The sequence below is a fragment of the Saimiri boliviensis genome, chromosome 6 (assembly GCF_048565385.1).
Source record: "Saimiri boliviensis isolate mSaiBol1 chromosome 6, mSaiBol1.pri, whole genome shotgun sequence".
Classification (NCBI taxonomy): domain Eukaryota; kingdom Metazoa; phylum Chordata; class Mammalia; order Primates; family Cebidae; genus Saimiri; species Saimiri boliviensis.
In genome coordinates, this window is record NC_133454.1 from 70,498,453 (window position 1) to 70,511,617 (window position 13,165).

Here is a 13,165-nt window from a genome sequence, read left to right on the forward strand (position 1 = left end):
CAACTATGAATTCATGTGTTTGTTCCCTAGGGCTTTTGTCCCTTTCTTCTCTCTTCTTTCATTCCAGCAGGGAGCAGGCTCTGGGTTTCCTGTCCTCCGGGAATGTTCATGGCAGGGCAGAAAGCAGTAATGGGTTTCCAGATTTCCCTTCCTGTCCTTTGTTTCCAGAGCTTGAGTCCCTTTAGAAGAGTCTGCTGAGCGTTGTGGTGGGTGCGAGGAGAGAGGGAGGCTCTGAGGATGAGGGAAAAAGAATACCATCTTCCAGTCTATCATCGATGGGCATTTGGGTGGGTTCCAGGTCTTTGCTCTTGTAAACAGTGCTGCAATGAACATTCGTGTGCATGTGTCCTTATAGTAGAATGATTTATAATCCTTTGGATATATACCCAGTAATGGGATTGCTGGGTCAAATGGGATTTCTATTTTTAGGTCATTGAGGAATCGCCACACTGTCTTCCACAATGGTTGAACTAATTTACACCCCCACCAACAGTGTAAAAATGTTCCTATTTCTCCACATCCTCTCCAGCATCTGTTGTCTCCAGATTTTTTAATGATCGCCATTCTAACTGGTGTGAGATGGTATCTCAATGTGGTTTTGATTTGCATTTCTCTAATGACCAGTGATGATGAGCATTTTTTCATGTGTTTGTTGGCCTCCTGTATGTCTTCTTTTGTAAAGTGTCTGTTTATATCTGTGTGTACCTATGCAACAATCTTGCATATTCTTCACATGTACCCCAAAACCTAAAATGCAATTAAAAAAAATACCATCTTCCCTAAAATAAAGAGGATAGGGCAGAGATAGAGCAGTCTGTGGGTTCCATGAGCAGTGGGGAGCCATGTACCCTCTGAGATAGGGCTCACAGAAATAATTCACCTCCAAGGGGCAAAATGCAGGTTGATCTAGGGAGGCTGGGCTCCCGTGTTCCCAGCCTCACCAAGACTCTGCTCCAAACCGCATGGGCCAGGATGGCAAGTGGGCATCACCATGACCACAGGGGGCTGGTGCTGATGTCTGCTGGGGTAGCGGTAGGGGGCTCCCTGGTGCTTGGGCACTGTGTAAGACCACAGGACCTTTGCTTCACCTTGGTCAGAGAACTCTAAGAAAGGCTGCGATTGAATTTCCTGATGATCTGGCAGGATGGGCATTCAGAGTAGAAATTAAGTTGATTTTTAAAGAAAATAATGTCTATTTTATACATGCTTAGGTCTGAGGCCAACCTCATTCAACACCTTTCTCCCCTGGTGGACCAGGAGCTCTGCAAGAGCAGGATTCATGTTTATCTTATTTTCTGTTGGAACCCTCATGCCTAGCAAGGGCCTGGGGTGAAATTGTGGTTATCTAGTAAATAGCTATTGAAAGAGGAGTGCAAGAGATGGTTCTAACCAGTGGTGGGTGTAGCCAATGCCAGGCTTTTGGGGGAAAAAATGAAAGCAAGGGGAGATGCCATCAAGCCTCAAGGAAGCTCTTGAATGGCTGATGGTTCCAAGACAGGCAAAGCGTTCACAGAGCACACCAGGGTTAGCGGATCTGCGATTCCAGGACCTGCCGGGCCACTGGTATACAAGCCAGTAGCTACACATACATGAGCCTGCTCCACCTTCACTGGGACCAGCCAGGAAGCCCTACACTCCTTCACATGTGAGCAAACAAATTCTGAAGGTAGGCAACTCGTTCAGCCTCACCCAACCACCCAACTAGAGAGTGGCAGAACTCAGATCCGAGTTCAAGCTTGCCTGAGTAGAAAACTCATGCTTTGACTGGGCTCGCCCCTGTAATCCCAGTGCTTTGGGAGGCCAAGGCAGGAGGATTGCTTGAGACCAGGAGCTTGAGACTGGCCCAGGCAACATAGTAAGACCCCATTTCTACAAAAATTTAAAAATTAGCTGGGCATGGTGGCATGCACCTGTGGTCCCAGCTACTCAAGAGGCTGAGGTGGAAGCACCGCTTGAGCCCCGGGGTCCAAGGCTACAATAAGCTATGACGGCACCACCACACTCTCGCCTAGGTGACAGAGCAACACCTTGCTCCAAACCACAACAGCTCATGCTTTAGCCACTAAGTCCCCTGAGTCAGACAGCCCTGACGCAGGACTAGAGGAATTTGGAGGCATCTTTGTGGTGTGATGTGAAGGAACCTGAAATCCTACCATGTCTTATTTTTTTGGGTAAGGCAGCTTGCCTGGATTATTCATTTATACCTTAGAGCTGCACTGTCTCATACAGCAGCTACCTGCCACATATGCCTCTAAGCAATTGAAATATGGCCAGTTCAAACTGCGATGTGCTGTAGGCATAAAATGCACATTGCATTTTGTAGACTTAGTATGGCCAAAAGGAAAATATTTCCTCATTAATGTTTAATATTTATTATAAGTTAAAATGAGAGTATTTTAGATAAGATGGATGAAATAAAATGTAGTATTAAAATTAATTTCTTGTGCTTTGGCATGTGGGCAAAAAAATTAGAATTGCATATGTGGTTCATATAACATTTCTTTTGAACATGCTGCCTTAAAGAGAATTAGTGAATGTCCTTGTTCCTGAGTCCTGTGTGAGCGCTGCGAGAGTGGTCTGAGAGTCCTGGACAGCGGAGAGAGAGTGGTGGAGTGAGCGCTGCCCCAGAGAGCGGGAGGAGAGGCCAGGAGCAGACAGATCACTTCCCAGCATTTCTTATCACAAAGGGACAGGGTAAGCAGAATCTTCTGAGTTCCTTGCCGGGGTTCCTTGTTCTCATAAAGAGTAAAAGCAACCACAATGCCATCTGCTCCCATGTGTACATTCCTATTTAGCCTACACTGCACTTTTTTTTTTTTTTTTTTTGGAGACAGAGCCTTGTTGTGTCCCCCAGGCTGGAGTGTAGTGGTGCGATCGCAGCTCACCGCGACCTCCGCCTCCCAGGTTCAGGCAATTCTCCTGCCTCAGCCCCCCGAGTAGCTGAGACGACAAGCTCACGCCACCACGCCCGGCTAAGCCAGGTTCTCTAGTCTCCCTGTCTCAGTCCTGTTTCCTGCTGTGAAAGAGCACGGAGTTTGGAACAGGAGGGGAGGGACAGACCTTCAGGGGCCGGGTGGTCACGGGCGGCATCCAGGGAGAAGCGAACTTTGGGTTTGGGTAGAGAGAAAGGGAGAGCAGATTTGAAGTGGAGGCATGGTGGTAGAAGGAGACTGTCATAAGCAGGACACAGTTGGGGCACCAACCTGACCACAGCAGTGCTTGGCTGGAGCAGGGGCTGGGACCAAAAGAGGGGCTGGAGCCAGACTTTGGTGGTTTGGAAAGCCGGGCTAAGCGATTTCAGCTATATTCTGTGGCTACTGGGAGCCCTAACTATGCTTAGCTCCTGACCCTGTTTTCGCCACAGATTTCTGCAGTTGCCCCTCATCTGTCTTGAGGACGGATGAGTAATAGTGGGCTCAGAAACAGGAAACATTGCGCCTCTGCTCAGCACAGAGACGAGTGTGACCCATCTGGGCTGTGTTTGCCTGGGTCAGCAGCCCTGGGTGGAGAGGGCTGCTGGAACTTCCCCTCTGCAGGCTCTTTGCTGATTGCTGCAAGCCTGCGGGACACCATGTGCTGTGTATGGCTCAGCCCATGGAAGGCCCTCCTGTCTGCTGGGCCTCCAGTGATCCAGGCACTATCCTTGGTGAGAGCTGATTTCCTATCAAGAGAGAACTTTGTCCAGGTGCTACGTTCCCTGACCCACAGGGCCCATGTGGACTCCGGGGTAATAGGGAACCCTCGGCCAGCCTCGGGTCCCTTCACATATCACTAAGGGAAGCAGTCATGGGGATGGGAGATCTGCTGAACTTCCTCCCACCCCATGAAAGCGAGTGTTTTTCAGCAAGAGCTGGGTTTGCACGAAGAATGAGACACACTCCTAGCTTTCTTTTGTCTTTTTCTTTTCTTTTCTTTTCTTTTCTTTTTGAGGCAGAGTCTTGCTCTGTTACCCAGGCTGGAGTGGTGCAATGACATGATCTAGACCTCCTGCAACCTCCACCTCCCAGGTTCAAGCAAGTCTCCTGCCTCAGCCTCCCAAGTAGCTGGTATTACAGGTGCCCACCATGCCCGGCTATTTTTTTTTTTTTTTTGTATTTTTAGTAGAGACAGGGTTTCACCATGTTGGCCAGGCTGGTCTTGAACTCCTAGTCTTAGGTGATCCACCTGCCTCAGCCTCCCAAAGTGCTGGGATTACAGGCATGAACCACCACGCCCAGGCCCTGGCCTTCTTTTAATGAGATCCATGCCATTGGCCATGTTTTTTTTCCCTTTAGCTACCAGAAACCTCAGAACCAAATAAATGGCTCAACTGTATCAACGGAATTAATCTGTATGGATCCATGCATTTATGTTTTTCTCTTTCATTCTGAAAATGTTTTTCTCTCATTTATGTTGTTCCTGCTCCTTAGCCTGGATTGATTGGTTTCACCATTTACTAGCCATGTGAGCAGGTTACTTAATCTCTGTTACCCAAGTCCCTCCAGTACAAAATGGGGGTAATAACTATACCTACTTCACAGGTGGGTTATAGGGACTAAATGAGATAATCCATACAAAGTTCTTAGAACATTGCATGGTGCAAAGTAAGTAATAACTGTTAGCCTAATTCCTACTGTTCTGAAAGTACTGTACCTGTGTATGGTGTGAGCTGTCTCAAACCTTTTATAGGCTATAGTGCAAGTAGGATACAGAAACGCGTATGGAAACACAGTGGGGTATCATCTCACACCTGAATGTGTATAGATAAGATCTGTTATAATAGAATGGCTATTATAAGAAAAATGACCAGTAAGTGCTGGTGAGGCTGTGGAGAAGAGGGCTTGCTTGCACACTGTTGGTGGGGGTGTGTAAATTAGCACAGCCATCATGGAAAACAGTATGGAGGCTCCTCAGAAAGTTAAAAATAGAATCTTGTGATCTAACCATCCACTACTGGGTGTATATCCAAAGGAAATGAAATCAGTATATTAAAGAGAGAGACAGCTGAATTTATTATACATTTAAAAATAACTAAGACACTTTGGGAGGCTGCGGTGGGTGGATCCTCTGAGGTCAGGAGTTTGAGGCCAGCCTGGCCAACATGGCAAAACCCCATCTCTACTAAAAATACAAAAATTAGCCAGGCGTGGTAGTGAATGCCTATAATCACAGCTACTCAGGCGGCTGAGATGGGAGAACTGCTTGAGTCTGAGAGATGGAGATTGCAGTGAGCCGAGATTGCGCCACTGCCCTCCAGCCTGGGTGACAGAGCGAGACTCCATCTCAAAAAATAAATAAATAAATAAAAATAACTAAGAGAGGAACCAGAGCCAGGCATGGTAGCTGATGCCTATAATCCCAGCACTTTGGGAGGCTGAGGCATGAGAATTGAACTCAGGAGGCGGAGGTTGCAGTGGGCAGAGATTGTGCCACTGCACTCCAGCCTGGGTGGCAGAGTGAGAATCTGTCTTAAAAGAAGGAAAAAAACCCAAAACAAAAAACTAAGAGGGTATAATTGGAACATTTGTAACACAAAGAAATGATACATTCTATTGATTGGTTGGTTATACACAGAAAAATAAATTTAAAAAATAAAAAATGATAAATTCTTTGTTATTTCTTGAGGTGTTGGATACCCTATTTACCCTGATATAATTATTATCCATTGTATGCCAGCTCAAAATATCTCATGTAGGCTGGGCACAGTGGCTCATACCTGTAATCCCAGCACTTTGGAAGGCTAAGGCAGGCAGATTACTTGACGTCAGAAGTTGGGGACCAGCTTGGCCAACATGGTAAAACTCCATCTCTACTAAAGATCCAAAAATTAGCCAAGTATGGTGGCGAGCGCCTATAATCCCAGCTACCCAGGAGGCTGAGGCAGGAGAATTCCTTGAACCCTGGAGGTGGAGGTTGCAGTGAGCTGAGATTGCACCACTGTACTCCAGCCTGGGCAACAGAGAGAGAGAGAGACTCCATTTCAAAAGAAAAAAAATCTCTTGTACCCCATAAACATATACACCTACTATGAACCCATAAAAATTAAAAATTAAAACATTTTAGCCAGGCGCATTGGCTCACACCTGTAATCTCAGCACTTTGGGAGGCTGAGGTGGGTGGATTACCTAAAGTTAGAAGTTCGAGACCAGCCTGACCAATATGGTGAAACCCCTTCTTTAGAAATACATTAGCCTGGCGCGGTGGCTCATGCCTATAATCCCAGTACTTTGGGAGGCCAAAGCTGGTGGATCACAAGGTCAAGAGATCAAGACAATCCTGGTCAACATGGTGAAACCTCGTCTCTACTAAAAATACAAAAAAGGCCGGGCGCGGTGGCTCAAGCTTGTAATCCCAGCACTTTGGGAGGCCGAGGCAGGTAGATCACAAGGTCGAGAGATCGAGACCATCCTGGTCAACGTGGTGAAACCCCGTCTCTACTAAAAATACGAAAAATTAGCTGGGCATGGTGGCGCGTGCCTGTAGTCCTAGCTACTCAGGAGGCTGAGGCAGGAGAATTGCCTGAACCCAGGAGGCGGAGGTTGCGGTGAGCTGAGATCGTGCCATTGCACTCCAGCCTGGGTAACAAGAGCGACACTCTATCTCAAAAAAAAAAAAAAAAAATACAAAAAATTAGCTGGGCATGGTGGTGCGTGCCTGTAATCCCAGCTACTCAGGAGGCTGAGTCAGGAGAATTGCCTGAACCCAGGAGGTGGAAGTTGTGGTGAGCCGAGATCACGCCATTGCACTCCAGCCTGGGTAACAAGAGCGAAACGCTATCTCAAAAAAAAAAATAAATAAATAAATAAATAAAATTAAAAAAAAAAACGTAGTATGTATAAACAATGGAATACTATTTGGCCTTAAAAGAGAAGGAAATCCTGTCATTGTGAAAACATGATCCTAAGGACACCATGTTAAGTGAAATAAGCCAGGCACAGAAAAATAAATACTGCATGACCTCACTTAGGCGTGGAATCTAAAAAAGCCAAACTCATAGAAGCAAAAAGTAGAAGGGCAGTTACCAGAGGCTGGACAAGTTGTTAGTCACAGGATACAAAATTTCAGTTAGACAGGAGAAATAAGTTCAGGCAATCTATTGTACATCATAATGAGTATAGTTAATAACAATACATTACATACTTGAAAATTGCCAAGGAAGTAGGTTTTAAGTGTTCTCACCACACACATACAAAGATAAGTAAGCGAAGTAAGGCATGTGTTAAACAGCTTGATTTATCCACTCCCCAACGCATACACAGATCAAAACACCATGTTCCACCATAAATACATACAATTTTTGCTTGTCAATTGAAAAATGAAATTTAAAAAACATGTAAAAAGGAAAAGCATATAAGAAGGTTAGAAAAAAGGCACTTTTTCTATTACTTTTCCCCTTAAGTGTGGGCCTGCTTGGAGACAGATGCCAAGAACCAGCACTCCTGTTTACCGCACCTGCGCTCTGGCACTGAACGGCCCACCTCACCACTTTGCCTCACTTCATTCCTACAAAGGCCCCGAGATGTAGATGTTACGGTCATACCCATCTTACAGATTTCAGAATTAGTAAGTGTCAGAGCCGGCCTGGTATGGTGTGGCCACCATACTGCGTGGCAGACGTACCTGACAGGACTAGCTTCTTAAGCATATCCTGAGAATGACCCTATGGTCTAAACAGAACCTGCATTTGGCATTCTTTTTTTTTTTTTTTTGAGATCGAGTCTTGCTCTGTCATTCAGGCTGTAGTGCAGTGGCGTGATCTCAGCTCTCTCCACCTCCCAGGTTCAAGCGATTCTCCTGCCTCAGCCTCCCTGTAGCTGGGATTACAGTGCCCATCACCATGCCCAGCTGATTTTTATATTTTTAATAGAGACAGGGTTTCACCATTTGGCCAGGCTGGTCTCGAACTCCTGACTTCAAGTTAGCTTCCTGCCTCAGCCTTCCAAACTGCTGGGATTACTGGTGTGAGCCACTGTTCCCAGCCTTGTTTGGAGTTCTGAGCTAAGAAATCTGGGAGTGGCCAACCCAGAGATTCATTCCTTATTTATGAAGAACATCTGAACCCCTGGCTCATCCATGGAACACAGGCTGTATAGAGGATCCAGGCCTTTTGTTTCAGGTTAAGTGAAAGTTGCCAGGTGGAGGGTGCCAAGTAAAAATGCCATATAACTTGCATGATTTTTACAAATGGTAGTGATTCTCTGTCCAGCCCACCACCACTGGACCACCCTGTACGTAAGTTCCCTCAATAAACTCCATGTCTTGTTTGCTGACTCCGGGTCTTTTCCAGCCCCTCGAGCATGGTACCATCCCTACTGAAGTCAGCAGGGGTCCAGCATGACGTGTGTCTAACCCCTGATAGGTCTAGCCCTGTCCCCGCTGCTGCAGGAAGCCTCAGACACCAGGGAAGCTCGCATGGTGCCTCTTGAGCCTGATCAGCACCTTTCATCTCTCCTTCAGCTTCAGTCTCCTCTCTGACAATGGCGGTACTGGACTAGTTCAGCTGGTTTTTAGGAACAGAATCCTTTTCCTAATTGAAATCTTATTCTTTAGATTTAGTCTTTAGAGAGTTATAAAAACAAAATAGTAGAACTACTCTGTCTGAAGAGAGAGAGAGAGAGGGAGAGAGAGAGAGTGTGTGTGTGTGTGTGTGTGTAGGGGTGGAAGGCCCTTAGCCCTGCTCAGTGACACCCCTCCTCCTCCTTTCTATGGTGGTACACTTGGTGTTCTGTGGGATTCAATCTGAAAAACCACTCAAGCAGATTGCCCCAGTGAAGTGGGGCCTCAAGCCCTGATTTTTTTTTTTTTAATGGAATCTTGTTCTGTTGCCCAGGCTGGCGTACAATGGCACGGTCTCACCTCACTGCAACCTTTGATTCCCGGGTTCAAGCCCCGGCCTCCTGGGTAGCTGGGATTACAGGTACCTGCCACCATGCCTGGCTAATTTTTGTATTTTTAGTAGAGATAGGGTTTCTCCATGTTAGCAAGTTGGTCTCGAACTCCCAACCTTAGGTGATCCACCTGCCTCGGCCTCCCAGAGTGCTGGGATTACAGGCGTGAGCCACTGTGCTCGGCCGAAGCCCCAATTTAAAGGAAGTCCTATGTGCACCAGGTCTGGGGCAGCCTTTCCTTGGCCCTCTGGGGCCAGGACCTGGCCATGTACAAACAGGTGCAAGGGCCTGTGATGCTGCCCAACCTCTGGGCGTGTCTTTGACCCTCTATGGACCAATCCCTTCATCTGTGAGATGCAGCGGGATCTAGAGGCAGTGCCTACAAGGAGGAGGCACTGAGGGCTGGGAGGCCTGCAGCACCTCAGAACTCACGGAGGCTGCCGTGGAGACACAGAGTCCAAGGGGAATGGGAATCCCAATAGACCAGCCTGAAGTCCTGGGTTTCAAGGACCATCACCACCTCACACTCTTGTCCCTCATCCCTGACCATTCTCCCAAAGAAGTACATGGAAGTTAATGACTGGGAGACAGTGGACATCACAGGTTTACAGACTCTTAGCCAAAATTGCAGCCATTTAGAAATGTGGATTTGGGGAGTCATGGACCATTCAAGGCATAGACTTTCAGAATAATATAAGTAAGTATTTGAGAAGCTCTATTAGGAACACAGAATTTTTAAACCATGTAATTTTAAAATCCCAAACTCTCAGATTCCCCATCAGTGGCCCTTGTGGGCCAGGCCAGCCAGCGTTACTGCAAGCAGACCCGGCCAAGGCAGCCTCAGGGAGGCAGAGGAACAATTCCTCCCACATCAATATTTATTGCCTGAGAGCTGCTGGAAGCAGATCATCATGTTCTCAGCCCTTGTTTCTTTTTAAAGAACCTCTCACCCCCTTCCTTCCCCACTCCCCATCCTCAATGTGCTGACAGAATGAATCCAGACAGCCAGACAGGTTCACAGCTGGGGAGCCAGGGTTTCAAAGCATCATAGAGACACAGCTCTTAAAATTGGAGTCTCTAAATCATAGCAGCTCTGACTCAAGGAATCGTGCATTCTCAGAATCTGAGGTGCACAGGGTATTGCTCTGATAACCTAACCTCAGCATCTTAGATAGCAGCACAGAATAGGGAAGTGGCTTCCTGCTCAAGGTCACATGGCTGACATGTGACAAAGCGCAGCACAGTCTCCCACCCCTAAACTTTGCTTTTGTCACCTATTCCACTCATGGCTCAACTAGCATTCTTCTCTGTTCAAATTTAGGACCCGATTTGGAGATTATATGTAACCAGCAATATAGCCTCTCTCTCTCTCCTCTAAGATCATCACCCCCACTTCTAAGTTCTAGGAATTTCATCTTAACCAAACTTTGGCCTGAGCTAGGCAGAATCAGAAGGGCCCATCTGTGGCTCCAAACTGTCTTCTTCCCCTGAAACTGCTCATTCCCCTGGCAGCTGCCTCCCCCTGCCTCTGAGCCCCAGCTGTACCCAATCCCAGCATCAGCCCAAATTATCACTGTCTTGGGGACATCTTATAGCAGGGCAGCTATGTGCAGTCTCCCGCCTGGATAGCTCCCAGATGCACCCCTATCCCCTCACTGCCAGTGCACGGTGTCCACCTGGCCTAGAACTCTGTCAGAGCTGTCTCATTTCTCTCCCCCTCCCCACTCTCTCCAAACAAATTCAAATGCATCAACCTGCCACAGAAATGCTCTTGCAGCAAAAATATGCAACAGGATTTTTATAAACCGTCCCTTTGAAATTAGAATTACTTAGCAACAAGTTACTTAATTTACGATTGTCTGTGATTTCTCAACAGCCACCTCCCATACTTGAGAAAAAAGAAACCTAATGCACATATTTTTCAGAATGTAATGAAATGTATATGAGTATTAAAGAACACTTAGTGAACCTGGCATTACTTGCATGTAGTTAAACTTTTAGGCCTCGCGCGGTGGCTCACACCTATAATTCCAGCACTTTGGGAAGCCAAGGAAGGCAGGTCACCTGAGGGCAGGGGTTCGAGACCAGCTTGGCCAACATGGTAAAATGCTGTCTCTACTAAAAACACAAAATTAGCCAGGCCTGGTGGCTCACGCCTGTAATCCCAGCTTCTTGGGAGGCTGAGGCAGTAGAATCACTTGCACCGAGACAGTGGCCGTTGTACTCTAGCCTGAGCAATAGAGTGAGAGACTCCATCTCAAAAAATAAAAATATAAATAAATAAATAAATAAATAAACTTTTAAAGTTTGTTTCTATGTTGTCATTTTCTTTTTAATTTAAAGCCAGTTTGTTGTTTTTCAGGCCTCGTGTTTTTGTGGATATCTGGAAAACTTGGAGGTCCCGGGCCTGGAATGGCCTGTGCTGCCCAGTGGCTCACATGATCCTGTCCTCTCCTACCAGTTTTGTGACCCTGGGCAAATCGCTCCACTGGCTGGACCTCCATGTCCTCTTCTGAGGAGAGACTCACCTGCCCCAAGAGCGGAGAAGGGGGATTCTAGATACCCCTGGAGCATCAGACCAGCCGTGACTTGTCGATGATTCTGTGTCCTCCCCAGATTGTGCCTGCTGGACGGGTGTAGGCCACGGACTGATCTTCAGATCTAGGCTGGGGCCTGCATCCGTGCATGTGTGTCCCCTTCACCGTCCCCGAAAGGGCCAGGTTTATTTCTACAGCCAAATCCTTCAGCCAGGGTGTTTCTGTGCCTAGAATCTCTGTTCCTCTTTCTGTGCTTCCACACATCCTTCCAAGTCCAGCTGAAATCCTTCCTCTTCAGGGAAATCTTCCCAGATTTTCCCACCCCACCCACCCTCCCAATTCTTAACATTCCTATGGAAGGTTCAGAATACAAAAACTTTAAGTGATAAGCACAGAGGCCATATTGTAATGGTTAGCATGACGGGCATGGGCTGAGAAAGGTGCGGGTTCTCATCCCAGCACGGCCCCTGCTGGCTCCGTGATCTTGGGTAAGTCACTTTCCAACACTGACTCTGGGTCTCCTCAGCTGTGGAGAGGGCAGGTGATACCACTGTGCAAGGCTGTTGGAAAGATGCGATGGAGCCCGGGCAGGAAGTACGGTGAGCAGTGGGGATGAAGTGTAATGTTACAAAGGAGAATAAGTGGGAGGGGCTGGAGCCTGCACTCAGACAGGTGACGTGGAAGGGGCTTACCTTTCTGGCAGGTGAGTCTGTGACTGCTAAGACCTTTCGCCGGAACTGAAGCTCGTGCTTTTCCTTGGGCATTTCCTTGGGGAAGAAGAAGTAGGGGATGGCAGCCAGGGCCACTGTGCCAGCAGCGATGAGGAAGCCCAGCCACCAGGCACCCACCCATCGGGGGTCCTTTATGGTTAGGCTGATACCACCTGGAAGAGAAGAGCATAGTGAAGTTAGGGTCAGGATGGTGGGCTGCCACTTCTAAGCCACCATCCTGGGACTGGCCTCTGAGACATTAGCTGGCCCAGGCTAGGAGTCAGGAGACCTGAGTTCCAATCTCTGCCAGGTGTGTCCCGTGTGACCCTGGGCAAGTCACTGATCCTTTCCGAGCCTTGGCTTCTTCAACTACTAAGGCAGTGTAGTGCAGTGGTCAAGGCCATGGACACTGGTGGTGGACTACTGGGTCTGAATTCCATTACTAATGCATAACCTTGGGCAAGCTACTTAACCTCTTGGTGCCCCAGTTTTTGTCCTTTGTGAAATACAGATATTAGTAGCTTCCAAATCATAGGGTTGTTGTGAACATTATAGAAATTCATAGATGTGGCCAGGCGCAGTGGTGTGTGCCTATAGTCCCAGCTACTCAGGAGGCTGAGGCTGGAGGATTGCTTGAGTCCAGGAGTTCTGCGCTGTAGTGCGCTATGCCGATCGGGTGTCCGCACTAAGTTCGGCATCAATATGGTGACCTCCCAGAAGCGAGGGACCATTAGGTTGCCTAAGGAGGGGTGAACTGGCCCAGGTCAAAAATGGAGCAGGTCAAAACTCCCGTGCTGATCGGTAGTGGGATCGCGCCTGTGAATAGCCATTGTACTCCAGCCTGGGCAACATAGCGAGGCCCCGACTCTTAAAAAAAAAAAAAGAAACTTAAAAAGTAAATAAATAAAAGTTTAAAAAAATAAATTCATAGATGTGAAGCACTTAAAAGAGTATGTGCCATATGGGTACCTGCTCCTCCTGCTCCTCCTCCTCCTCCTCTTCCTCTTTCTCATTACTATTGTGATTATTATTCTTAAATGATTGGTTAGGA

General features: G+C 47.4%; 1 protein-coding gene across 9 annotated transcripts in view; it reads right to left on the reverse strand.

Moving 5' to 3' along the window:
* The window catches only part of SLCO2B1 (solute carrier organic anion transporter family member 2B1), a 109,752-nt gene that overhangs the window by 22,556 nt on the left and 74,031 nt on the right, over window positions 1–13,165 (reverse strand). For all 9 annotated transcript variants that reach the window (XM_074400918.1, XM_074400919.1, XM_003923473.4 and 6 more), the window contains exon 7: window positions 12,097–12,287. In XM_074400918.1, coding sequence (XP_074257019.1) covers window positions 12,097–12,287 — 191 coding nt within the window. The remainder of the gene's footprint in view (window positions 1–12,096; window positions 12,288–13,165) is intronic.